Source organism: Equus caballus, chromosome 7 (assembly GCF_041296265.1).
Source record: "Equus caballus isolate H_3958 breed thoroughbred chromosome 7, TB-T2T, whole genome shotgun sequence".
NCBI lineage: Eukaryota > Metazoa > Chordata > Mammalia > Perissodactyla > Equidae > Equus > Equus caballus.
Genome location: NC_091690.1, coordinates 73,169,883 through 73,197,664, shown reverse-complemented (window position 1 = coordinate 73,197,664; position 27,782 = coordinate 73,169,883). Strand labels below are relative to the sequence as shown.

Here is a 27,782-nt window from a genome sequence, read left to right as displayed (position 1 = left end):
ATATGAATATATTTACTTAGAAACTCTTTTCCCCTAGGCTCACAAAATCCCATCTCTCCAAATTTAGAATTTGTTTCAGAAATAAAGAACCAATAATCATGGTAGAAACTATAATCTTGTTTCATTATTATTGCAATAGTGTGTTTCATCTGTAGGTCACTGAGGAAACAATTTGTGTCTCACTGTCATCTACTTTCTTTAAATTCCGTATGTGAATATTAATTAATTAAACAAAATATAATCTTGGCTTATATATGAAAATGATCTATTTCATACAATCTACATATGCTGTGGAACATTAACATTTTGATAATTTTGAAATTATGTCTAAAAACATAGCAAAGGAAAGAAGCAAGTTTTTAAAAAACTGGAATCTATGTTATCTATATGTGACATGGCTCTGAGTGAAACCATTTTTAAAGAAAATGAGCAAGAACTACTTATTAAGTTACCTGTAATCATTCCGATCATCTGTTTTTATTCCAGGCCAATCTCTCTTCAGATACTGACTAGCCAACTTCTGGATACCCTGGTAAAAAAATATATATATATTTTATAAAAGAAGTATTATACCATAAAGGAAGATCTTTTCCTTAAAATATATTACTTAGCAAATCCCATCTTTCTAAATGTAAATTTAATTCAGAAGTAAAGAACCAATGATAAATGGTAGAACATATAACTTGTTTTGGTATTGTCACAGTCTTCTCCTGTCTTCATTTTTAGGAAAAGAGTGAGTATAAAGATGGGAAAATTGAAACAATTAATATGCTTTTCACTCCACCAAACTATTTGACCAGCCATAAAAACAAACTACCTCTGGTATATCACAGGGAACGCAGCAGTCCACCTCCACAGAGCTCTGATTACACAGCTTGACATCTCAATTTCCCACCATTCCTCTATGGTGGCATGTGAGGCATTTCTAAACCCCAGCAACCACACTCTCATATACCAGGAAAGGCAGCAACACAGTTACTTTGGAGCAGACAAATACACATTGGCTTGTAAAATTAGTGAACAAACCTTAGTGCTATTGCATATCAGAAAATTTTAAGACAGATTTTAAGGGTTTTTTTCTTTTTAAATAATATCATGGCACAAATGAAAAAATTAGTTTTACAAAGAAATATACCCACTTATTGTTACGAATACAATATGAACCTGGACAAAACAGAATGTTTATCTATGATAGGTACTGTGGGTATCAGGATTTCAACAGAGAAGACTATTTTACTGGCAAGTGAGGTTGAACTATTCTGAATATAGAACATATTACTTTTAGATGCGAACATATGTGGTCCCCTAATACTGTAACAGGGTCCAATATAATGGATTAGAAATCATTTGGGATACTCATCTCTATAACATGCAATTAAAAAAATTTTTTTTGGTGAGGAAGATTGTTGCTGAGTTAATGGCTGAACCAATCTTCCTCTATTTTGTCTGTGGGATGCCACCACAGCATAGCTTGATGAGCAGTGTGTAGGTCTGTGCCCGGGATCCAAACCAGGAAACCCCAGGCCACTGAAGCGGAGTGCACAAACTTAACCACTATGCCACCAGGCCAGCCCCTATACATCCAACTTCAAAAAGAATAAATAAAATGTTGAGATGAAGAACAACCACATTAGTTAATGGACTGCCTACCTTAAGCACAGCTTGCCCAAGAAGAATCAATGCTGCACTCTATACATGGTACCTTTCTACCAAGGTCTGCTGCCAAATCAATTTGGTTTAATTAAATCCATTGTTGAATGCTTCTGTTTACCATTATTTCGATGAGTCCAAAGGGTAGCAGGAACTGTAGAGAAGCTCTTTTGAACCTCGAATTCTTCCTGAACTTGGCAATAGTTTGCTTTCACTATTTCCAGCTACTGTGTATTCTGAAAACTCACATATGACAGCATGTCCACAATACTTCCACTTACACATCCTGTACTTTGGGGAGCCAACTACTAACGCTTCCCTGAAATAGGTACAGCATTTTCTCACTTCTGTGCCTTGTTCATACTGTTCCTATTTGCATGAAGTATCTTCCTCCCATTCCCATTCCTACCTACTGAGTTCTCACTGCTCCTCCTTTAAACTGATTTTTAAATTTCCTAACACAAAGTATTCAAAAGTATATATAGAAAAATGTGAAAAATTCCACTGCCTAGGTATTTGATGTCATTTTGTTAGAACAGTTTATCATTCTTTCTGCATTTATTAGCTAGAATTCTTTTTTTTAAATTCCTTCTTCCTCTCCCCAAAGCCCTCCAGTACATAGTTGTATATTCTAGTTGTGGGTCCTTCTAGTTGTGGCATGTGGGATGCCGCCTCCGTGTGGCCTGATGAGCGGTGTCATGTCCACATCCAGGGTCCAAACTGGCAAAACCCTGGGCCGCCAAAGCGGAGCGCTCGAACTTAACCACTCGGCCATAGGGCCAGCCCCCTGGAATTCTTTTTTAAAGAACTATCCCCCCTGAACTACTTGGTTATCTTGAGGTACAGTTCTTAGAGGAAAGGCAAGATAAATACTTGATTGTCCAGTATTGGCCCAAAGGTGAACAACGAATTGTTTTTTTTGAGGAAGATTAGCCCTGAGCTAACATCACTGCCAATCCCTCTCTTTATGCTGAGGAAGATTGGCCCCAAGCTAACATCTGTGACCATCTTCCTCTATTTTATCTGTGGGACGCCTACCACAGCATGGCTTGATAAGCAGTGCATAGGTCCACACCTGGGATCCGAAACAGCAAACAACAGGCCACGGAAGTGGAGCTCGCAAACTTAACCACTATGCCGCTGGCCAGCCCCAACAGTATATTTTTAAAGTAACATTATAAACTCATATACTTTGAATAATAGATGTGTTTCAATTCATTGCAATCACTCTTCTTTTGATGCTCCAAGTGTTACACCTGTAGTCAGTGAGAGTCCCTCCAAGTTGGTTCCCTTATTATGACCCCAATAGACTTTGACAGTTTTCGTTTTGTTTTGTTTTACAGTTCCTATTCCAGACCTGTAATAAGCTAGTTTTCCAAGAACTCTGATTACTTTCAGAGAGAAACCATATTGAGAGACCACAGCCCAGGCACTTCCTTAACCTTCTGGTCTTACTTTGCTTCTTTCTCTAAAAGGCCTGTTCTAATCACTGTAATACAAAGTAGCTCACCCTCTCACACCACCCTTCTTATGCATAATCCTTATTACACTGTTACTGTCTGGTTTAAATATATTTTGCCTGTTTACTGACTATAAGCTCCATCAGGTAGGGATCTTGTCATTTGTTTAAATCACTATGTCTCTAGGCTATAGCAGAGGGCCTAGCATTTAGTTCATGCCAATAATATTCACAAACTGCATATACAAATGCCACCTACATTACTCTGTTTCTAATATATAAGACCCAAACTCCTTTTGTGTTTTTGCTACTCTGATTTAGAAATGTTTGGATTAAAATTTCTCTGGTTCCTCATAGTCATAGGCTTAAAGGAAAAAAAAAATTATACCAGATTTCTAAGATTATAACCAACTGGTTTTAATATAACAAATAAGTTTCTTAGTAAAATTACAGTCAGATTTGACCATCTCTACTATCGGAAGAGAACACACATGTGGATACTCCAAAGCAATGAAAACAAAAAATCTCAGAAGTTTATTCTATACTTAGAAGGCGCTATACATTAATTTCTGTGAAGGTTCAAATAAGTCAAGATCCCTGAATTCAAAGAACTCATAACACACAGACAGGAATAAGAAGTAAAAAACATAAAATGAGAGGCAATACATGGGTTACTGCCAAATAAGTGGCAATATGTGATATAAGTACCCAGAAGAGGAAAAGATATCTGACATTTTCTTAACAAATTACATGTAAATGATATGATAGTGACTTTTCCAGTTTAATACTGCTAAAGTGGTTGCAGAACACTTCGTACAGAACATGGGATGTAATATGAAGCTCAGACTATGAGAAGGACTAAGAAGGCAGAATGGCAGCACTTTAAATTTATATAAAACAAATGAATTTAACAAGCATTTCAATACATTTATCTCTCTTAACTCTCCTAGGCCTTGTTATAACTACAGAGAAACTGGACACTAAGAGGACACATAATTTATTTAAGATCACATAACTAGTTAAATTTGAATTAGAATCCCTAGTTATCATTCTAAATCTCTGAAAAAAAATCATTTTAGAGTGAATTTTATCTAATTCTTTAAAAAATTCTGAGATTACTTTTAACTTATCTTTTTTTGTGCATTCTAAGTTACAACAGTAATTTCTAGAGCTCTAAACCACAAAGTTGAACTGTATTAAACTGAATGAGCTCTTCAGAGATGAGATGAGGGATTCATGAAATAGACAAACAGTGAGATCTTTAGATGAAAGACTTTATTCAAGTTGGTTCTCAGAGGCAGGAGTCATGATTTCTGTGTGCTCCATGCAGCTGTTCGAGATCTAATCTGCATGGATGCTCAAGAAATACTCTGCAGCCATTATAGGAAAGATCCTAAATAATTCTATACTTATATTAACTGATTTCCCTTTTAAGTTATGCTTAAAGTTACATCTCATGAATAAAAGGTTTATCTATATAAAAATCTACCACAATTAAGTGGCTAAGGAAAATAAACCTATGGCTGGTGATTTTTTAAAAAGTGTTCTTTCTTCAAAAAATCACTCCCCCAGCCCACAACATTACTCTCGAAAACTGGTGCAGCACTAGATACATAAAATTTATTTATATTTACCTGAGCATCACTGATGTCTCAATGTTGATTTGCTTTCCAATGCAGTTTACTCTGGAACAGTGGTTTCCATAAAAATGTACTATCAAGATACTCTTTGGAACATTCAATAACATCCCATTCCAACTTTTAAAAAAGCCATCAGTGTCTAATGTAAGACTTGCTTTGTCTTACCTCTCAATAACACTCGCTACATTGCGCTAACAAGGGAAGCAACACAAAGAAAGCCACTGTTAGTAGACACTGGGAAGTGGACTGATGGCTTAACCTTCTGCCCATTTGCCACAGCGAGCTGAGCAGGGCTGTGCTCCACGGCTCTGACACAGGTTATTCTGTATCCAGTTCTTCCCCCCAACGCAGAGAGAAACTAGTATTTCAATTTTACTAAGTGTTTGTCATCAGATGTCTCTTCAAAATTACAGGAAACCATGTTATTTAAAAACCATACCTTTTTATCATGAAATTCCTAACACTATGCAAATGACTTTTTAAAATTAAAAAGTCCACTGCATAAATTAGATACTTCTCAAACTGATATAAATTATACAGTGAGTGTCTTTATGATTCTAAAATTACTTTAATGATAATAGAGAACTTCACCTTCACCCTTAAGGAACGTTTTCAAACATTTTTCATTGTTTCGTGTGGTATATAATTGTAGTTAAGGTTAAAAAAAAATAAGCAGTATATTACTTTAAATTACATAATAAATTGCCTTTACTTACTTCACGATGAAATGAAACATTCATTTCATGTTATATATTAAACACTAAAAATATATTTTAGCCTTTACCTTTCAACAAAAATAAAGATTAATTATGTTTAAATTAATTATGTAAGAAAAAACAAGAGCTAATGACATTTTAAAAGACCCATCCTATTTGATTTGAGAACCAAACAATAAAAAATAGATGAAATTTAACACTCATTCATGAAAAAAAAACTCAAGAAACTAGAAGCAGAAGGAAACTTCCTAAACCTAATAAAGGGTATATACAAAAAATCTACTGCTAACACATTTCTTTTTTTTTTTTAAAGATTTTATTTTTTCCTTTTTCTCCCCAAAGCCCCCCGGTACATAGTTGTGTATTCTTCTAGTTGTGGCATGTGGGACGCCGCCTCAGCGTGGTCCAATGAGCAGTGCCATGTCCGCGCCCAGGATTCGAACCAACGAAACACTGGGCCGCCTGCTGCGGAGTGCGCGAACTTAACCACTCGGCCACGGGGCCAGCCCCGCTAACACATTTCTAATGGAGAGTGAATGCTTTCCTCCTGAGACTGGGAACAAGGAAAGGATTTCTTCTCTCACCAGTCCTTTTCAACACTGTACTTGTAGTCCCACCTAATACAGCAAGAAAAAGAAATAAAAGGCATACAGATCGGAAAGGAAGAAATAAAACTATTTTTATTCACAGATGATATGTCTATATAGAAAACCCCAAAGAACCTAAAAAAACTCCCAGAACTAATAATTGAGGCTAGCAAGGTTGCAAAATATAAGGTCAAATATAAAACTCAATTGTTCTCCTATATACCTATAATGAACAATTTTAGAATTCGAAATAAAAGAAAATTCACGATAGCATTGGGGAAAGTACTTAGGTATAAGTCTAACAACTAACTAACTAACATGCAGGAACTATACATGGAAAACTCCAAAATACTGATGAAAGAAATCAAAGAAGCTCTAAATAAATGGAGAGAGATTACACATTAAAGTATTGGAACACTTCCTATTGTTAAGATGTCAATTGTTCTCAATTTGATCCATACATTCATTGCAATCTAAATAAAAATTCCAGAAAGCTTTTTTGTAGATATCAATAGACTGATTTTAAAATATACATGGTAAGGTAAAGGTACTAGAATAGTCAAAACAATTCTGAAAAATAATAACAAAGCCAGAGGATTCACATTATCTGAGCTCAAGGCTACTATACTATAACATTATAGTACTCAAGACGGTGTGCTATTGGCAAAAGAATGGACACACAGATCAATGGAACAGAACAGAGCCCAGAAATAGATCCACACAAATATAGTCAACTGATTCTTCACAAAGGTACAAAGGTAATTAGATGAAGAGAGGATAGTTTGTATCAACAAATGTGCGTAGGAACAACTGGATGACCATATACAAGAAAATGAACCTTAACACATACCACATGACCTATACAAAAATTAACTCAGAATGGTTCACAGACCAAAATGTAAAGCACAAAACCACAAAATATGTAGGTGAACATGAAAGAAAATCTCTTAGACTTTTAGCAGAGAATTTTAACATACAACACTAAAAGTAAGATACATGAAAGAAAAAATAATTGGAATCTATCAGAATTAAACTCATTTGGGAAACACACTATTAAGAGAATGAAAAAACAAGCTGCAGATTAGGAGAAATATCTGAAAGTCACTAATGAAGGACTTGTATCCAGAAGATATAAAGAACTCTTAAAACTCAACAATAAGAAAAAAACCAACCAAACTTTTAAAATGAGCAAAAGATCTGAACAGACACTTTGTCAAGAAGATATAAGGATGGTAAATAAGCATATGAAAAATGCTAAACGTCACTTGTCATTATGAAAATGCAAATTAAAACAACAATGAGACCCTACTACATACCTACTAGAATAGCTAAAATCCAAAAAACTACAATATCAAATGTTAGTGAGGATGCAGAGCAACAGGACACTCCTTCACTGCTGGTGGGAATGCAAAACAGTACGACAACTTTGGAAGACAGTTTGGAAATTTCTTATAAAGTTAAACATAGACTTTCCATATGATTCAGCAATCACACTCCTAGGTATTTAGCCAACTGATTTGAAAACTTATGTCCACACAAAACCCTGCACACAAATGTTTCCAGCAGCTTTATTGATGAAAGTGGAATCAAGATGTCCTTCAATAGGCGAACAGTTAAACAAACTACAGTACATCATTACAAGGGAATACTACTCAGCAATAAAAACTATTAATTCACACAACTTGGATGAATCTTATATGCATTTTGTTATGCAAAATAAATCAAATTTAAAAGTTACATGCCTGTAAAATAAAAGAAAAAATATATACATTGGTCTCTGCCTCCGGTTTCTGATACAGAGCTCATAAAAACCCTTATAAATAAGGGTACTAGGAGAATCTTTTGTTCTAACATTTAGTCTTTGACCCCGGTTCCTAAATCCCTTGCAATTTCCTGAGTGATGGCAGTATCTTTTGTTCTAGTGAGTTGACTCTTGGTGGGCTCCTGGACGAGAGCTGGTCACCAGAAAGAGCAAGCCCTGTTCTTGAAATTTTCAGCCCCACTTCCCATTCTCCAGAGAGGAGAAAGAGGCTAGAAATGGACATAATAACCAATTTGCCTACACGATGAAACCTCCATAAAAATCCCGATAGTATGGGGTTTGGAGAGCTTCCAGGATGCTGGGAGGGTGGCATACCCAGAGAGGGCCTGGAGGCTCCAAGCCCCTTCCCACATACCTTGCCCTATGCATTTCTTCCATCTGACTGCTTCTGAGTTACATGCCCACTTAGAAGACTATTACAGGAGAGGATTCTGGGAAGATGGCAGAGTAGGAGGCACCAAGAATCAATCTCCCAACCTAGACAATACACTCATCAGCAGAATCTGTCTCATATAACTATTTTGGAACTCTGAAGTCTTTTGAAGGCTTGTAACTTTTACGGGAAGGCTTGGATGCCAAACGAAGTTAATTTCTGCACTTAACTCAGCAGTAGTCCCCCCCACTAGCCCTCACCTCCCAGTGCAGTGGCAGGCAGCCATGCACTTATTCCTAGAGCTACTTGCATGCAAGCAGCCTGCAGGAGACAAGATGGGCAATAAGGGCCCCATCCTCCAAATATCAGGGGTCTGTGCTCTGATCACTGATTGTTGCTTCTGATCAAAGAGGTGGAGACACAGAGGCACTTAAACAGAGGTGGGCAACTAGTGCTGCCCCTATTACCTACTGAAAAAAAGTGAATGGAGCAGAAGGAACCTTTGGGATACCATCAAGTGGACCAACATATGTACTGTGGGAGTCCGAGAAGCAGAAGGAATAGAGGAAGAGACAAAGAGATTATATGAAGAAATAATGGTCCAAAACTTCCCAAATTTGACAAAAGATAGGAACATAAATAGCCAAGAAGCTCAATGAATTCCAAGTAGGATGAACTCAGAGACCTATACTGAGAAACATTATAATCAAACTGTCAAAAGCTACAGACAGAGAGAATCTTAAAAGCCACAAGAGAGAAGTGAGTTGCCACATACAAGGGATCTTCAATAAGATTACCAGCAGATTTCTCAACAGAAGCTTGGGAAGACAATGTATCCACATACTCAAAGTGCTAAAAGAAAAAAAAAACCTGTCAACCAAGAATACTATATCCAGCAAAAGTGTCCTTCAAAAATGAGGGAGAAATTAAGATATTCCTGGATAAACAAAAGCTGAGAGAGTTCATGACCACTATACTTCCTCTGCAAGAAATGCTCAAGGGGGTCCTACAGGGTGAAAGACAGACCTTGAAGGGGTATGAAGAAATAAAGGTCTCACTAAAGGTAAATATATGGGCAATTATAAAAGCTAGTATTACTGTAACAGTGGTTTGTAACTCCACTTTTTGTTTTCTACATGATATAAGAGACTAATATATTATTTTTTAAAATTGTTAGTCTAAAAGCTAGTATTATTGTAACTTTGGTTTGTAACTCCACATTTTTTTTTACATAATTTAAGAGAATAACGCATTAAAAAACCAATTTTTAGTTTATGTTTTTGGACATACATTATACGAAGACATGATTCTGCGACATCAATAAAGGAAAAGGATGGAGACGAGCTGTAAAGGAGCAGAGTTTCTGTATGTTTTTGAAGTTAAGTATAAATTCAAATTAGAGAGTTATAACTTTAGAATGTTAAATGTAACCACAAAGAAAATAGCTATATACTATACACAAAAGGAAATAAGAAAGAAATTAAAACATTTCCCTACAAAAACTCAACTAAACACAAAAGAGACAGTAATACAAAATGACAGAAGTAAACACCTCCATATCAGTAATTACTTCAAATGTAAATGGATTAAACTCTCCAATCAAAAGACAGAGATTGGTAGAATAGATTCAAAAACATGATCTAACTATATAATGTCCACAAGAGACTCTTTAGATCCAGAGAAGACTACTGCAGTATTCTGGTTGAGAGGATGATAGTTTGAACTGTGGAGACAGACAGAGCTAGACATTTAGCAGGGAAAACTGACATGATTTGTAATGGTCTAGCTAAGGAAAAGATAAGAAAGAAGGAGACAACAAAGATGACCCTTTGGATTTTGTACAGTGAATTCTTCTCTAGTGTCCAGGAGATATCTACTCTCAAAGCAGTTTTCCATGAAGTTATTCTCTTTCTTTAAGAAAGACCCTCCAATATCTTTCTTTTTCTCAGTTCAGAATAAAAGCACCATCACTATCATAGTGGTTAAAATAGAATCATAAAAACACGTTTACAAAGATGTTTCCCTGGAAAGTTAAGGTTCTAATAAGTGGGAGGTATCATCTGAAGTTAATTTATTGTGCTTACCCAAAACTCATAGTGTTGCCTTTAATATATATAAGAGACATAAAAGTCATCTGCCTAAAACATGCTTAGTTCTCCACTGAATGTTGCTATTATGACAATTTCATAACAGAAAGTACGTATATAAATCCTGTTGGACTTAAACAAAGAGGACATATTAAATGTCCAGTTTATATAATGCTGTTGTTAACATAAGTGTGTGACTTGTAAGTCCGATTAATAAAAGGTATCTTCCCCTTTAGGAGGCACAAAGCCAAATCTACTCAATGTTAAATATTAAATGCCAGGTATTTAATTATTTTCAAGTTTACTTCAACCATTTCCTCCCTCCAGACAGTCTTGTTTTCTCCTATAGAGTTCTTCCATTTATTCCAAAGCAATTTATATGCAAGATTTAATCAAGAGACTAGCCTACTAACTAAAAGGCACTGACTTAGTTTACCTCTACTATTTCAATAGTTTTTATTTCATTTTCCATTTTTCAGTAGATAGTTTAATCAAGAAATGATGGTTAAACTTTTATGAATGTTTTTTATTTCCCCAATATTTTGTGAATTTTTCTTTCCAAATTGCTGGAAGCTACAGTAAGAAAAGTAATATTTTTCACTGTGTGTTAAAGTCATCTTCCAATAAAGATTAATATTATCTGTTGGCAAAAATTGAATTTGGAGGCGTTTATAATATTTAAAACATTATCAATTAGAAATTATAAATTATGGCTTACAGATTTTTAGAGCAAAATGTATATAATTTTGGCTTATTTAGAACATTAAAGAGTCCATAAAAGTCATAAAAATCGTAATTTTTTTCCAATTTTTTATTAAAATTATATTTCAAGGCTTAGAGAGCTACTACCTATTTGTAAGTCTCTCTGACATGCAGGTTTTGGGGGGGAGGATAAGCTAATTGCTGTTGTTTGTAAATAATAAGAAAAATACTATATTAGCATGATTAAACTGCCAACTTGATATCAAAGACAGCTGTAAAAGGAGTTTCTTCTTCAGCAGAAAGTGGAATGTATCATATCGGGAAGCAAATAATAATCTCATGTGCTTGATCCTTAGTTATCTCAAAAAGAGGGGGGAAATCCAGAAGAAATAGCCAAAATGTGACTGAACATTCAAGTCCAATGAGAGCCATTCTTCCTCCATTTCCTTTGTTAGATGGAAAACATATAACTAATCATTAAAGCTAATATTTGAGTGCTTACTATGTACCAGAAGCTTCACATTTGTTAACTAATGTTTAAAATTACCACCTTATGCAGTAGGTGCAACAGAAGAGTTTTAAAAGGCTAAGTAATTTGTATAAGATCACCCAGCTAGTTAAGCCTGGGTTTAAATCTAAGTCTTCTTTCAAAGTTTAAAACACTTTCTAACCACTCAATTCATTCTGATATAACTATACACTAACTCAAATCACGGTATGTTTTGGCTAAGAGCTGTCTATAAGTTCTCTAAAGAACAAGGCTATAAACACCTAGTACAGTTCAGTGATTGCTTAGTAAATAAATGCTGAACTGAATTGTTACCCATTTTGGTGAACAATTTCGGTGAAGACGCACGTTTTTAAATTAATACAGTTTATTTTTAAGGGTAGTTTTAGGTTTACAGAGAAATTGAGCAGAAAGTACAGAGTTCCTACATACTCCCCTACCCCCATAGATTGCTCTGTTATTAACATCTTGCATTGTGATACATTGGTTACAAGTGATGAAGCAATATTGACACATTATTATTAAATAAAGTCTATAGTTTACTTTAGGATTCACTGTTTGTGTTGTACCAGTTCTATGGGTTTTGACAAATGCACAACGTCACGTACCCACCACTGAATTATCATAATAATAGTTTCACTGCCCTAAAACTCCCCTGTGTTCCATCTATTCATCCTCCTCCCACCCAACTCCTGGCAAACACTGATCTTTTTATTGTCTCTATTTTGCCTTTCCGGAATATCATATATTTGGAATCAGACAGTCCTGTAGCCTTTTCAGATTGGCTTCTTTCATTTTGCAATAAGCACTTACGGTTCCTCCATGTCTTTTAGTGGCTTGATAGCTCAGTTCCTTTTATCACTGAATCATATCCCACTATCTAAATATACTACAGTTTGTTTATCCATTCACCTATTGAAGGACATCTTGGTTGCTTCCAAGTTTTGGCAATTATGAACAAAGCTGCTAGACAGATTCACGTACAGGTTTTTGTGTGAACTTAAGTTGTTAACACTCTTGGGCAAATACCAAGGTGTGCAACTGCTTGACTCTACAATAAGACTATGTTTAGCTTCTAGAAGTGGCTGTACCATTTTGCATTCTCATTAGCAATGCATGAGAGTTCCTGTTGCTCCAAATCCTGGTCAGCATTTCGTAGTGTCAGTGTTTGGTATCTCATTGGCAATTCCCTAATGACTTAGGATGTTGAGCATCTTTCATATGCTTATTTGCCATCGGTATTACTTCTTTGCTGAGGTGTCTGTTCAGGTCTTTGGCCTGTTTTTCAACTGGGTCATCTGTTTACTTATTATTGAGTTGTAAGATTTCTTTGTCTAATCTGGATTCGAGTCCTTTATCAGATACATGTTTTGCAAATATTTTCTTCCAGTCTCTGATTTGTCTTTTCATTCTCTTAACAGTGTCTTTTGCAGAAAGGAAGGTTTAAATTTAACATTTGTATTTTTAACATTGATTTCTCACTAACTAGAGTTAAGGAGTCTTTAGTCATTAGGAAACAGATTAGTGAAAAAGAAAAAAACTAAGCCTCTAAGGTTAGTTCTGACAATGAATTAAGTATGAAACTACAGACAGGTGTGTTTGCCTCTAATGCAGTGAAAGGCTTGTGAAAAATTACACATGGCCTAAATTTGGGGAATAATAAACAAAGAACTCTGAATTAAACTCTTCATAAGATGAAAACTGTTTATGCAAACTTGTTTCATAATTTAGCTGTTTTGAAAGTTTCAGTCACCATCATGTTCTCTTAAAATATAATCTATAATGACATTCCATTTCTACCAAAACAATTTTTCATTCCTAATGCTTCTAACAATACCAATAAAGAGAATAATTTTCACAAATTCAATCCAATAAATCTTCGTTACAAAGGAACATGTTATCTTCTGTTTTTGAATGGTCCTTTATCAAGAGAAGGGCTTATCACAGTTATGTACAAAGTGCCATGGGGTAACAGAGAACAAAAACCACTGGATAGATCTGAGAGAGGGGACAAGGAGAGCCAAGAAAAGTTTCACACAAAAAGTGATGTTTGAGCTGGGCCTTGAAGGAAGAAGTATAAAGGATTTCCCGATGACCAAGGAGAGGGGAAAGGATATACAGGACCAATGTGTCAAGTATAAAAGAAGAAAGGAATAGAGGAGTCAGATAATGCTGGGTTTAAATCCTGGTTCCATTACTCTCTAGCAGCACAATGTTAAACAAGTTGTATCTCTTCTCTAATGGTTAATTTCCTCATCTGTAAAATGGATGTAAATTCATGCCTTACAGGGCATGTAAAATTTAGGTAAAGCTATTTTTAATAAGCATTCAGTAAGTGTTATATTACACACTGACATTTAAAAGAGAGAGCTATAATTAGATCTTTATGTGAGAATGATGACCATGGTGCTGATGTGGAGCATTCATTATAAAGAGAAAGAGGAAGCAAGGTGATCCAATTAGCAAGTTATTGCATTGGTCTAAGCAGTGGAAAAAGAAAAGAACTAACAAGTAAGAGGTGCTCCAAAGCAAAACTGACAACTTGGGAACTAATCAGGGAAAGGGAAGAAATTGAAATCAACTGAGTATAGTTAAGGATTTCGTGCTTAATATTGATCATACATTTAAAACTCTAAAAGCTAACCATTTGGATGGCTACTATCAAAAAACTAGAAAATACCAAGTGTTGGTGAGGATGTAGAGAAATTGGAACCCATGTGCACTGTTGGTGGGAATGTAAAATGGCAGAGCCACAATGGGAAACAGTATGGAGGTTTCCCAAGAAATTAAACATAGAATTACCACATGATCTAATCATTCCAGTTCTGGGTAGATATTCAAAAGAATTGAGAGCAGGAACTCAAACAGATATTCATACACCCATATTCATAGCAGCACTATTCACAATGGCCAAAAGGTGGAAGCAATCCAAGTATTCATCAATGGATACATAAAATGTGGTACATACATACAATGGAACATAATTCACCCTTAAAAAGGAAGGAAATTCTGACACAAGCCACAACAAGGATGAATCTTGAGGACATTAGGCTAAGTGAAATAAGCCAGTCACAAAAAGACAATACTGTATGATTCCACTTACATGAGGTAAAATTCATATAGACAGAAAGTAAAATGGTGGTTTCCAGGGGATGAAGGGAGGGAAAAATGGGTACTTGTCGTTTAAAAGATACAGAGTTTTAGCTTTGCAAGACGAAAAAATTCTGGAGATTGATTGTACAACAACGTGAATATACTTAACACTACTGAACTATAAACTTAAAAATGGTCAAGATGGTAAAATTTGTTACATGTATTTTGGCACAATTAAAAATATTGTAAAAAGCTTTTTAATCTAAAAGCACTACACATAAACTAAGGAGAGAGCCTGAGGTTTTCTTTCCATAAAGCATGAATTCAGTCTTTCATACAATTTCATGTATGGCATGCACTAGTCTCTTGCAATATAGTTGTCTTCTCCAATCAAAGATAGCAACACCTAATATAACACAAACACACAAAAAATCAATGATAATATAAATCCTAATACTAAACTACCAAAATGACTGCTTAGTTTATATATGTGTGTGTGTGTGTGTGTGTAAGTAATCACAGCAAATATCTTGGCAAAAGGCAAGATACTTGGAAGATTTGCATTTTTGCTAGGTACTGGAGCAGATTCTAAGAGCAGGTATAAGAAAAGGTCCTGTCCTGTCCTCTAAGAGCTACTGCAATAGGGATACTGTCAATGAAAAAAAGTAAGACCTGAAACTGTCACAAGAATTTACTAAACTCAATTTAACATACATAAATACATCAAAACAAGTGAGTGTCTGGTTTTTGAACCAACCAGGTAAAGCAAAAGGGAAGGATATATATGTCTCCAGAGCCCTAACCACAAGGTAACATTCAAGTATGTTACAAATTCTTGGGCATGATGAAGTCTCTTACACATCTCTCAATTAGAAGTAACCTGGGGGCCCGCCCCGTGGCTGAGTGGTTAAGTTCACTTGCTCCACTTCGGCAGCCCAGGGTTTCGCTAGTTTGGTTCCTGGGCGCAGACATGACACCGCTCATCAAGCCATGCTGAGGTGGTGTCCCACATAGCAGAGCCAGAGGCACTCACAACCAGAATATACACCTATGTACTGGGGGCCTTTGGGGAGAAGAAGAAGAAAAGAAAAGAAAAAAAAAAAAAGATTGGCAACAGATGTTAGCTCAGGTGCCAACCTTTAAAAAAATAAAATAAGAAGTAACTTGAAACAGGACAACTAGAAGATGTTATTGACTGTTAAGGGACTAGTCTTCCACTTTGTTCCAATTTTTGCAAAAGATAATTTCTGGAAGATAATTATAACCTCATCTTACCTATGTCTCTTTCACTCTGTGCTCCATTCACTAAGCACTGTCCTGACGATCTGAACTTTTTAAAGTCAGTGGTCAATCCTTTAATCTATTTAGAAACCTTACTATAAATACAAATCATTCCACATAATGAACAAAGAAAAAGAAATGAATAGTACTAACATTTATACAGGTTGTTACATTTACAAAGTATTTTTATATTATTATATTGTTTGATCTTCACTAAAACTGAATGCAGTACCTATTTTATTAGAATTTGACCAATAAAAGATTATACAAAAAAGTTAAGTGACATGTCCGTCTAGAAAGCAAGACTGCCCATGTGCAGAACTCTAACCCAGGTCTTCTGACCCCAAGGCCACTCCTCCCTCTCTTCTATTTCACACCATTTGTAGGAACTAATGTACCATAGGTAACCAACACATTATCAGGCACGAGCTGGCACAGCAGCCTCGTCTGCCAGAGAAAGCACATTCATCGCTTAGCAGGCACCGTGTTAGATGCTGGGGAAAGAACAGTAATCATTACAGATATCATCAGTGCCCTTCTGGTTCTTATATTCTGTCAGAGATGTATTAAATTAATTAAAATCATCAAGGGGAAATTAGTTAATTAAATTATGGTCATTGATACTCTATGATGTTATGCAGTTGTTAAAGAGAATGTTTTACATGGATAATCTCAAATACTTAATGAAAACACAAGCTGCAGAAAAATAAAATACTGTTATCCTATTTTTGTTGAAAAACACAATATATGGTAAGCATATATGGTCTAGAATACATATGAACCTGGAAGTGGGATTTTTTTAGTTTCTATTCTCTATACCACTGAATCATTCAATATTTTTAAAGCAAATGTACATTACTTTTATAACTGAAAAAACCCCACACAATAAAGAGGAAAAAACTCAAGAAATCACCATTTGGTGTAGACATTTCAATAGGAAATTGGGAACACAAAGCAGAGAGATCTTACTTTAGAGTCAGCGAAGGCTTCCCAAAGGAAATGAAAATTGAAGTCTAAAAAAGACTTGTAACGAGAAGTGGGCGGCAAGCAGGAACAAGGCACCTTCAAGGAAGTAAAAGAACTTCAGTGTGGCTAGTATGGAGATTGTAAAAGGGAGTATGGCTTAAAGGTGAGGCTGGATAAGTAAGCAAGGGCCACAGCACACAGGAGTTATAAATGTGGACTACATCAAGACAATAGGAAGTCACCATTTTTAAGCAGAGGTGACATGATCATATTTAAAGGCGTTTTAACAATCATTCTAGCTGCAGTGTGGAAACATGGACTAAAGAGTAGTTGGACCAACGTCAGGGAAACCAGCAGGAGGATCCTATTCTAGTTCTGTTCAAAAATGATGGACAAAGTATGAAGGTAAAGGCTTTAGAGACATATACGGGGCAGGTTTTAGTGAAAAAAATTCTAGAATTGTGGACTGAAGAGAGAGAAAAAAGTGATCTCCAGGATTTCCACTTCTAAACATACTCTGATCCCACACATCATACCTGTGCTAGCTATAGTACAGATATAGAGGAGTTACAGGGAGCCATACAAGACAGCCTTCACAAGAGCATTTCTCCAACGTGAAGGGTAAAGATGTGAAGCGACTACAAGCACACCCACACTCCCAACCCAGAGTAAGACTGCGTAAACTAAGTACTCAAAATATTGAGTGCTATACAAATTTATACTATGGTTATTGGCAATAGTAAAAAGATCAGGACTTTGAAGTCACCCTTTCAGCTTGAGTACTGCCTTTGCCATGTGTTAGTTGTGTGTATCCTCAGGTAAGTCACCAAACTAACAAGCTTTGGTGGGTAACCCCCTCCAGTTAAAAATTAGCATATTTACCTATCTCATGGTATGACAGTGAGGTTAAATATGATGAGGAACAATGCTTACAATACATAATCACTCAATAATATTATTTGTTTCAAGAAATTTTATCATATAACCATTACACATAAAAATAATGGAAATTTAAGAGATGATTTTAATATTAATAGCAAATATATGGCTTTCTTTTTTAAAAGAGTTGCTTTTCTCCTTCTAAAGTTTTCTTTAACTTCAGGAATGTAGCTTCTATAGTATCAGAAAAGGCCAAAAAAAAAGCAGGCAGGCTTCAGTCATTGTTCTAGTACAATAATACACCATGTGATACATGGTTTTGGAGTCAAACAAATCTAGGTTCAAAGCCCCACTCTTCCACTTAAAAATTATGACAACAAAGTAATTTCATTAACCACTGTGAGCCTTAGTTTTCTCAACTGTACAAAGGGCATAATAATGGAACCTAAACCTAACGATTAGAACAATGCCTAGCATACAGCAAGTACCTGATAAATGGTAACCAGGATTACTAGAGGCATTTCTACCATACAAGAAGTCCTCCTCCAGGCATACTGTGCTCGTTCACAATTATTTTTTGATACATCATTTTGCACTTTTGATCCCAGCCTTCCACTGGTAAAGAATGTTCCCCTTCTCTATATCCACTCAACATTTCTGCCTTCTCTAGATATTCAAATCCCATTGCTTATATCTTTCTACAAACTTAGGTCCCCTAAATGATTATGTGGCATACGGCAGTTAATCATATAAATCAGACAGACCCCTAGTGATACTATGTATTTTATAACTTTTTATGTTTACCTATCTTACTTTGTCAGTTAGATTTCAGGTTCTCAATATAGGAGTCCTAATTTCCTTGTAACTCCACAAAAGCTAACAAATTTGTTATGCACAGAGCATACCCTCAAACATAGTGCATGACTTTAGGAAAAGAAGAGGGCAGTTCTCTAGGATATTCAGAGGACATCCTTCTATACCCAATCTCTGACCAATTCTGCACTCGAGAGTGGGAAAATTGGTTTATGTTATTTTTATGTGAAGTAGCAATGCCCAAATTAGGGAATATTGTAAGAACAAGATTCACCAAGTCAGGTTTATTCCATATACAAGTCTTCCGCTAGATGCAAAAGTAGCTTTCTAGCTGAAATATTAAATACAATACCATCTTTGCTAACACATGGCAAAGGCAGTACTCAAGCTGAAAGGGTGACTTCAAAGTCCTGATCTTTTTACTATTGCCAATAACCATAGTATAAATTTGTATAGCACTCAATATTTTGAGTACTTAGTTTACGCAGTCTTACTCTGGGTTGGGAGTGTGGGTGTGCTTGTAGTCGCTTCACATCTTTACCCTTCACGTTGGAGAAATGCTCTTGTGAAGGCTGTCTTGTATGGCTCCCTGTAACTCTATATCCGTACTAAGAAATTTTGATAACTGATTCTAAAAGGGACCTTAGGTTTATCTAGTTGAACTCTCTTAGATGAAAAAGACTGGGCGCTTGTTCAAGATCTCTCGCTAAGTAACAAGACCAATACACGATAAAAATCATGACATGACTCCCACTTCAAAGTTCTTTCTTTCTTTCTTTTGAGGAAGATTAGTTCTGAGCTAACATCTGCTGCCAATTCTCCTCCTTTTGCTGAGGAAGATTGGCCCTGAGCTAACATCTGTGCCCATCTTCCTCTATTGGATATGTGGGACACCTGCTACAGCATGGCTTGATAAGCAGTGTGTAGGTCCACACCTGGGATCCCCAGGCCCTCAAAGCAGAGTGAGCAAACTTAACCACTGCACCACTGTGCCAGCCCCTACTTCAGTGTTCTTTTTCCAGAACGTATATTTTTTTTTGGTTTGGCTTCTCTAACGACCTCCAGTATTTACAACCTTCTATCAAGTGGTATTAAGTTAGTATATCACAAGCATATCTCCTTACTTCTTTCCAATATCACTTAAGTCTCCATACTAATTTCAGAAACACTGCTTATTTTTATCTGCAACCACTTTCAAAGTTACAATACCCTTCTACTCCAAATGCTGTCTTATCCTCAAAGTCTAGTTCAAGACGAGCTCACTGGGAGGAAGCAATTCCTTTAGCTTGGACTCGATCTCCAGATTCCTCATGAACAGGTCTTACCTTCCTAATGGAGTCTAACTTTCTTTGAGACAAGGGCTACGACTTTGTGCCAAGTACTGTACTATACTGATGAGATAAATGTTTATCATTTGATAAATACTTATTTAGAGAAGATTTACCACATGCCATATTGTACTGGACACCAGAAAGAATAGAGATGATTCTCATGTGGTCTCAGTTCTCAAAAAGCTCAACGGATCTTCAAACGGAAAAAAATATATAAAGGGAAAGCAGAAGTTTGATAAGAGGTACATCAAAAAGAAGGTTTTGTTTGTTAATTTAAAAATAGAAGACAAACTTATAGGCTGAAAGAAGGAGCCAGTGGCAAAAAGAGGGATTGAAAACCAGGAGAAAATGGGTAAGAGTTATAAAAATAAGCTCAACATAACTGGGAAGAGTTAGGGTCAAGATCACACAGATGAAAAGTTGGTTAGAAAGATGAACACTCTGTCAAACAAGGAAGGGAAGATAACAGTATTCAGATGAATTTAAAAGGAGAGGAAGGGTATAAAATTAAAATAATTTACTTTTGTAAGTAGCAAGAGACCTTTCAAAATTTACTAATACAATTTAGAGTAAGATCTCCAAACTTTTTTGATTGTACAATCAATCCATCAGTAAAAAAAATGTTGAGGACATGCCCCTAAAATATGTATATTTAGTTATAAATCATATCCAGATACTTTGTATTTACATATTATATAGGTTATAAAATATAACAAAAGCACAACTTTAAAGGGATGAGACAAATAGGCAATAATTAATTTTTCTTAATGTCTTTCCAATTTGACAGTTTCATGTATAACATATCAATGACTACTATTTCAAGACAGTTACACGTTTAGGATAAAGTTCATCATTATGAAAGTGGCTATAAATCCACTATTTAATGGTCTTCTAGGTAATTACAAGTTATTTTTGGCTTACTTTTTTTCAGTAAATGTTTGGGCTATCATAGTTTTTACATTATAATTAAGCTGAGGAACTTAAGAGAAGTGTCATCTCTGCTCTTTTCTTGGAGTTTGCTTGTGCTTGCACCATTAGAATTATCCTCAATGAGTTTTCGTATTTTCCCCAGTGATATTTTAAAGCTATTTGTATAGTTTGTGAGATAGTTTAATTTAAATTAGAGAATATCAATTGTAAATCTACTTAATCAGATGAAAACTGCTGCAACATTACAACACACAAAGGCAAACAGTGAGGGGCTGTTGAAAATTTCTCCGTGTATAATCAATCATCTTGTACACCCCCAACAGTGTGAACAACCTACTCCAGAGACCAATGATTTAGAACATGGTTTTGGTCTCAGACTTGACATATATTATATATGTGAACTTCAGCAAGTTACTTGATCTTAGCTTCAGTTTCATCATCTGTAGAACAAGGATAATACTTCAGTAAGTGAATGAATAAACTGCAGCACATCCAGACGACAGAATATTATTCAGCACTAAAAAGAAATGAGCTATCAAATCATGAAAAGACATGGAGGAAACAAAGGCATATTACTGTGTGAAAGAAGCTGATGTGAAAGGCCACATACTGTGTGATTCCAACTATGTGACATTCTGGAAAAGGCAAAACTGTGGAGAGAGCAGAAAGATCAGTGGTTTACATGGGTTGGTAGGGAGAAAGGGACAAATAGGTGGGGCACAGAAGATTCTTATGGCAGTGAAACTATTCTGTATGACAGTATAACGCTAGATGCATGTCATTATACATTTATCAAAACCCACAGAACGTACAATACCAAGAGTTAACCCTAATGTAAGCTATGGCCTTTGGAGGATAATGACGTGGCAATGCAGGTTCATCGGCTCTAACAAATGTACCACTCTGGGGTGGGAGGTTGATAGTGAGAGGAGGCTATGCATACGTGGGGGCAGAAGGTATTTGGGAACTCTGTACTTTCTGTTAAAAATTACTGTGGATCTAAAACAGCTAAAAATTAAAGTCTATTAAAAAATAATAATACCATCTATCTCAAAAGATAGATTGTTGCAATAATCAAATGAAATATCATATATAAAGTTCCTGATGTGTATACTATAGGTACTCAATAATGTCTCTTGGCAGTATTCAATCTTTCATCCACTGGATAAATATTTAATAAGAACTAAGATACATGATTACTGCCACAACCACATAAATTTTGCTCAAAAATAACTCTGGGAAGGAATTTTTAAAAAATATTTACTAATTCTCCCTCTATCACCACTCTTATTTAACATAGTACTGGAGGTCCTGGCCAGAGCAACCAGGCAAGAAAAAGGAATAAAAGGAATCAAAATAGAGAGGGAAGAAGTGAAACTCTTGCTGTTTGCAGACGACATGATCTTATATATAGAAAACCCCAAAGAATCCATTGGAAAACTGTTAGAAGTAATCAACTACAGCAAAGTTGCAGGGTATAAAATCAATTTGCATAAATCAGTAGCATTTCTATACTCCAGTAATGAACCAACAGAAAAAGAACTCAAGAACACAATACCATGCACAATCGCAACAAAAAGAATAAAATACCTTGGGGTAAATTTAACTAAGGAAGTGAAGGACCTATATAATGAAAATTACAAGGCCTTTCTGAGAGAACTGGATGACAACATAAGGAGATGGAAAGACATCCCATGTACATGGATTGGAAGAATAAATACAGTTAAAATGTCCGTTCTACCTAAAGCAATCTACAGATTCAACGCCATCCCAATCAGAATCCCAATGACATTCTTTACAGAATTAGAACAAAGAATCCTAAAATTCATATGGGGCAACAAAAGACCCCGAATTTCTAAAGCAATCCTGAGAAAAAAAGAACAAAACGGGAGGCATCACAATCCCTGACTTCAAAACATACTACAAAGCTACAGTAATCAAAACAGCATGGTACTGGTACAAAAACAGGTGCACAGATCAATGGAACAGAATTGAAAGCCCAGAAATAAAACCACACATCTATGGACAGCTTATCTTTGACAAAGGAACTGAGGGCATACAATGGAGAAAAGAAAGTCTTTTCAACAAATGGTGCTGGGAAAACTGGAAAGCCACATGTAAAAGAATGAAAATTGACCATTCTTTTTCACCATTCACCAAAATAAACTCAAAACGGATCAAAGACCTAAAGGTGAGACCTGAAACCATAAGGCTTCTGGAAGAAAACGTAGGCAATACACTCTTTGACATCAGCATTAAAAGGATCTTTACGGACACCATGCCGAAACAATAGACAGAATAAACAAATGGGACTTCATCAGACTAAAGAGCTTCTTCAAGGCAAATGAAAACAGGATTGAAACAAAAAAACAACCCACTAACTGGGAAAAAATATTTGCAAGTCATATATCTGACAAAGGCTTAATATCCATCATATATAAAGAACTCTCGCAACTCAACAACAAAACATCAAACAATCCAATCAAAAAATGGGCTGGAGACATGAACAGACATTTCTCCAAAGAAGATACACTGATGGCCAATAGGCACATGAAAAGATGCTCATCATTGCTGATCTTCAGGGAAATGCAAATCAAAACTACACTAAGATACCACCTTACACCCGTTAGAATGAAAAAAATATCTAAAACTAATAGTAACAAATGTTGGAGAGGTTGCGGAGAAAAAGGAACCCTCATACACTGCTGGTGGGAATGCAAATTGGTGCAGCCACTATGGAAAACAGTATGGAGATTCCTCAAAAAATTAAAAATAGAACTACCATACGATCCAGCCATCCCACTACTGGGTATTTATCCAAAGAGCTTGAAGTCAGCAATCCCAAAAGTCCTATGCACCCCAATGTTCATTGCAGCATTATTTACAATAGCCAAGACATGGAAGCAACCTAAGTGCCCAGCAACAGACGAATAGATAAAGAAGATGTGGTACATATATACAATGGAATACTACTCAGCTGTAAAACAGAACAAAATCATTCCATTTGCAATAACATGGATGGACCTTGAGGGAATTATGTTAAGTTAAATAAGCCAGCGAGAGAAGGATAATCTGTGTATGACTCCACTCATATGAGGAATTTAAAATTACGGCCTAAGAACAGTTTAGTGGATACCAGGGGAAAGGTGGGGTGGGAGGTGGGCACAAAGGGTGAAGTGGTGCACCTACAACACGTATGACAAACATTAATGTACACCTGAAATTTTACAAGATTGTAACCTATCAACTCAATAAAAAAAATAAAAAACAAACAAACAAAAAATATTTACTAATTCATTGACCACTTATTTGATATTGAGACTTTCCTTATATAGTATGATTAAAGAGTATCAATTACAAGTTAATTCTAACATGAAAATTCAATTCAGTTTGTCATTATGTACAAGAAATATCAACATTATATCACATGTAAGTTTCAAAAAAAAACCTGACAATTTTCCCATTACAGGCTGAATATAGATGATTGATACAATTAGTCAACATAGCAATGTGTGCATTATTAGGACAAAAACTTCCTAAATGAGTCATGGGATTAATTATCAAGTAAAATGAATGAAGTAGGACTGGCAAGTATTTCAAGACCTTAGATATTTCTTCTTCCTTTGCTCACTTTAAATGTTTAATTAATTCTTCCACATAAGTGAAATGGACCCCTAGAAAACATTAGACAACACTTAATTTATAATTTATAGAAGGATGAATACAAATCATTTTGAAGTTTCTTTTTAAACTCTCACATCCCTAATTAATATTCATGAGGATAATTTCACAAAAGCAGTTACAAAACTATGCCAGAGAGGGCATGGAAATATATAGTTGTGCCAGTGGAAGAGGCAGGAAATTTATCTCTCCCCAAAATGGAAGATTTAAGTTCAACACAAACATTTCCTAAATAATAGTTTTATAATATTTTAATTAAATTATTCATTACTGAGAAATTACACTGTGGAGAAACAGATAATGTTGCACAAAGGCCGAGTTCATTTGTTCTGGACAGGTGGCCAGTCTGCAGCTCTGTGTCAGCAGCCAAACCCACCCACAATAGCCCTAAAGACGATTATGCAAATGCCAGTCAACCCAGCTATTTTCCCAGGAACAGGAAAAGGGCTTCTAGTAGAAGCTATAATTGTTTCGCAGTCATGTGGAAAAATAAGCCAGTTTTTTTTTTTTTTTTTTTTTTGCTGGAGGCAGAGTGTTTTCATTAAGGGCACTACTACAATATATGTGAGACATATAAACATATACACACATGTCATGAAAAACATGAAGAAACCTTAAATGCCTATTATTAAGTGAAAGAAGCCATGTGAAAAGCTTACGTACTGTATGTATGACTAGGGGTGGGGAGGTGTCAGGGTGTGTGCGTGTGTGTGCGTGTGTGTGTGTGTGTGTGTGTCTCTGTGTTTGAGGTACATATTTATCAAACACCATAGACAGCTTATTCCACCCTCTTGCCCAAGCCCTCCTTGCCAAGCAGCTCTGCCTTCTTCTCAATACCAAGTCTCTCCTCTGCTGGTTACAACTTCCCTTGCCAATAAGATATATAGAGAAATGTATTAACTTTTGACCACTCTATCTTATAAGCACAAGATAAATATTCTCTGGCCAAGCTGAGATAAGCAGCATTCTTACTCCCTATATGTAAAGCATTTTTCTTTTTTATCCAGAGGCATAAGGAAACAGGCTGAAGACAGAAACCCATCAGATTTGAAGTACAACGCTAACAAGGGAACACTGTTCCCTAGCATTTATTGATTAATTCTGTTATCAAAGTTTTTTGGGTTTTGTTTTTGATTTTAAGTAAAGTCAACAGATTCCTTAGTTTGTACATGGCAGTTTTTAAGTTACCTGCTCTGACACCTGATTTTAAAATTCTCTCTAGAATTAAAGTTATTTCAAATATTACTGCTGTTGGATTTTTATTCTACAGGATTCAAATACAGTATTTTCTTTTTCCTTTTTCTCACCTCTCTTGCCCTACTCACTCCTCAATTCCTTCCTCTGTAAGACAAGGGGACATTATCTGTTTTATTTAGTAAAAGGCATAAAATGCTACTCCTTTCTCTATCTACATAGAATTCAACAGTTTCTGGAACACATATGTTATGCTAGAAAAGTTCTTCTGCCCTAAATGCATCTAAGGGAGGATTTTTCTCACATGCTTAGAAACAGAGATTATGATATTCTTCATAAATGTCAAATATATCATTTTAAAATAAGACATTACAAATTTCTAAATGTTTAATTAAGAATATGTGTACTGTCAAAATTAAACCAGCTGTTAGTAGGGGCTAGCCCCATGGTCGAGTGGTTAAGCTCACACACTCTGCTTTGGCGGCCCACGGTTTCTCCAGTTAGGATCCTGGGTGCGGACACGGCACCGCTCATCAGGCCATGCTGAGGCGGCGTCCCATGTAGCACAACCAGAGGCACCTACAACTAGAATATACAACTATGTACTGGGGGGCTTTGGGGAGAAGAAGCAGGGAAAAAAAAAAAAGATTGGCCACAGATATTAGCACAGGTGCCAATCCTTAAAAAAAACAACCCAGCAGTAAGTAGAAAACTTCTTTAACCTCAATAGTGTTATTGATAAGAGACTTAATTAATATAAACTCACTGCCCATGAAAACAAATTAACATTCAAAACTCTTTTTAAAATGATTGAGCACCAGCCCTGACATGATTGTTCCTTCTGGTAAACTCTCACAAAGGACTTTGCTTATGTCTCTTACAGCACTTACCATATTCTTATTTTAATACATTAATTCATTGATTCATTCATTCCTCGATCCTAAATTCAAATAGAAGAGTAAGTCACAGTCTCTATCCTCAAGGAACTGACATTCTAGTGACGGAAGTATCTGACTTTTAAAAAATGTTTTCAATATATTGTGATGTAGGTATAGAGTAGATAAACACACAAGTTGAGTATGGTGGACTATATTTACTGTTCAAAAACATTCTCTACCACCCCAATAGGATGGCTAAAGTAAAAAAAAAAGACAGATAATACCAAGTGTTAGTAACAATATGGAAAAATTGGAACTCTCATATATCACTGGTGAAAATGTAAAATGGTACAGCCACTTTGGAAAATAGTTTGGAAGTTCCTGAAAATGTTAAACATAGAATTATAGCAAATGGTCAGCAATTCCACTCTTAACTGTATACTCAAGAAAAGTGAAAATATACATTTATTGAAAAACTTGTACGCAAATGCTCATGTAGCATTATTCCATAATAGCCCCAAAATGAAAACAACCCAATTGCCCTCAACTGATGAATGGGTAAATAAAGTGTTGTACGTCCACAGGTATAGCCAGTCAATGGGATATTACTTAGCAATACAAAGGAATGAGGTACTGAAACATGCTAAAACATAGATGAACCTTCAAAACAGTAGGCTAGGTAAAAGAAGCCAGTCACAAAAGACCATATATTGTATGATTCCTCTTATATGAAATGTCTGGAATAGGCAAATCCACGGAGACAGAAAGTAAACTGGTGGTTGCCCAGGGCTTGGGAGATTGATGGGAAAATAGAAAGCGACTATCAATGAGTACAAGGTTTCTTTTTGGGGTGATAAAAATGTTCAAAAATTGATTGTGGTGATGGTTACACAACTCTGTGAATATACCAACCACCACTAAATTGTAACTTTAACAGGGTGAATTGTATGGTATGTGAACTGTATCTCAATAAGGCTGTTATCAAAACTATATACACGCGTGTTTCCCCGCCTCTCTAAGGAAGTATTATACTTTCCCATTCCCAGTGACATCAGGGTTGGCCTCTGACTTGCCTTGGATGAAGAAATGTGAGTAGAAATGATGTATATACTTCTTCCAAGCTTTACGAATTAAGACATGGTTTGCCATGCTCTCTTTTTCACTTACAAATATTCCAGATAGAGGTTATTTC

The 27,782-nt window shown here is 35.7% G+C and overlaps 1 protein-coding gene across 9 annotated transcripts in view; it reads right to left on the bottom strand.

Annotated features, from left to right (window-relative positions):
* The window catches only part of FCHSD2 (FCH and double SH3 domains 2), a 280,728-nt gene that overhangs the window by 132,353 nt on the left and 120,593 nt on the right, over positions 1-27,782 (bottom strand). For all 9 annotated transcript variants that reach the window (XM_070274437.1, XM_070274441.1, XM_023645793.2 and 6 more), the window contains one exon: positions 453-529. In XM_070274437.1, coding sequence (XP_070130538.1) covers positions 453-529 — 77 coding nt within the window. The remainder of the gene's footprint in view (positions 1-452; positions 530-27,782) is intronic.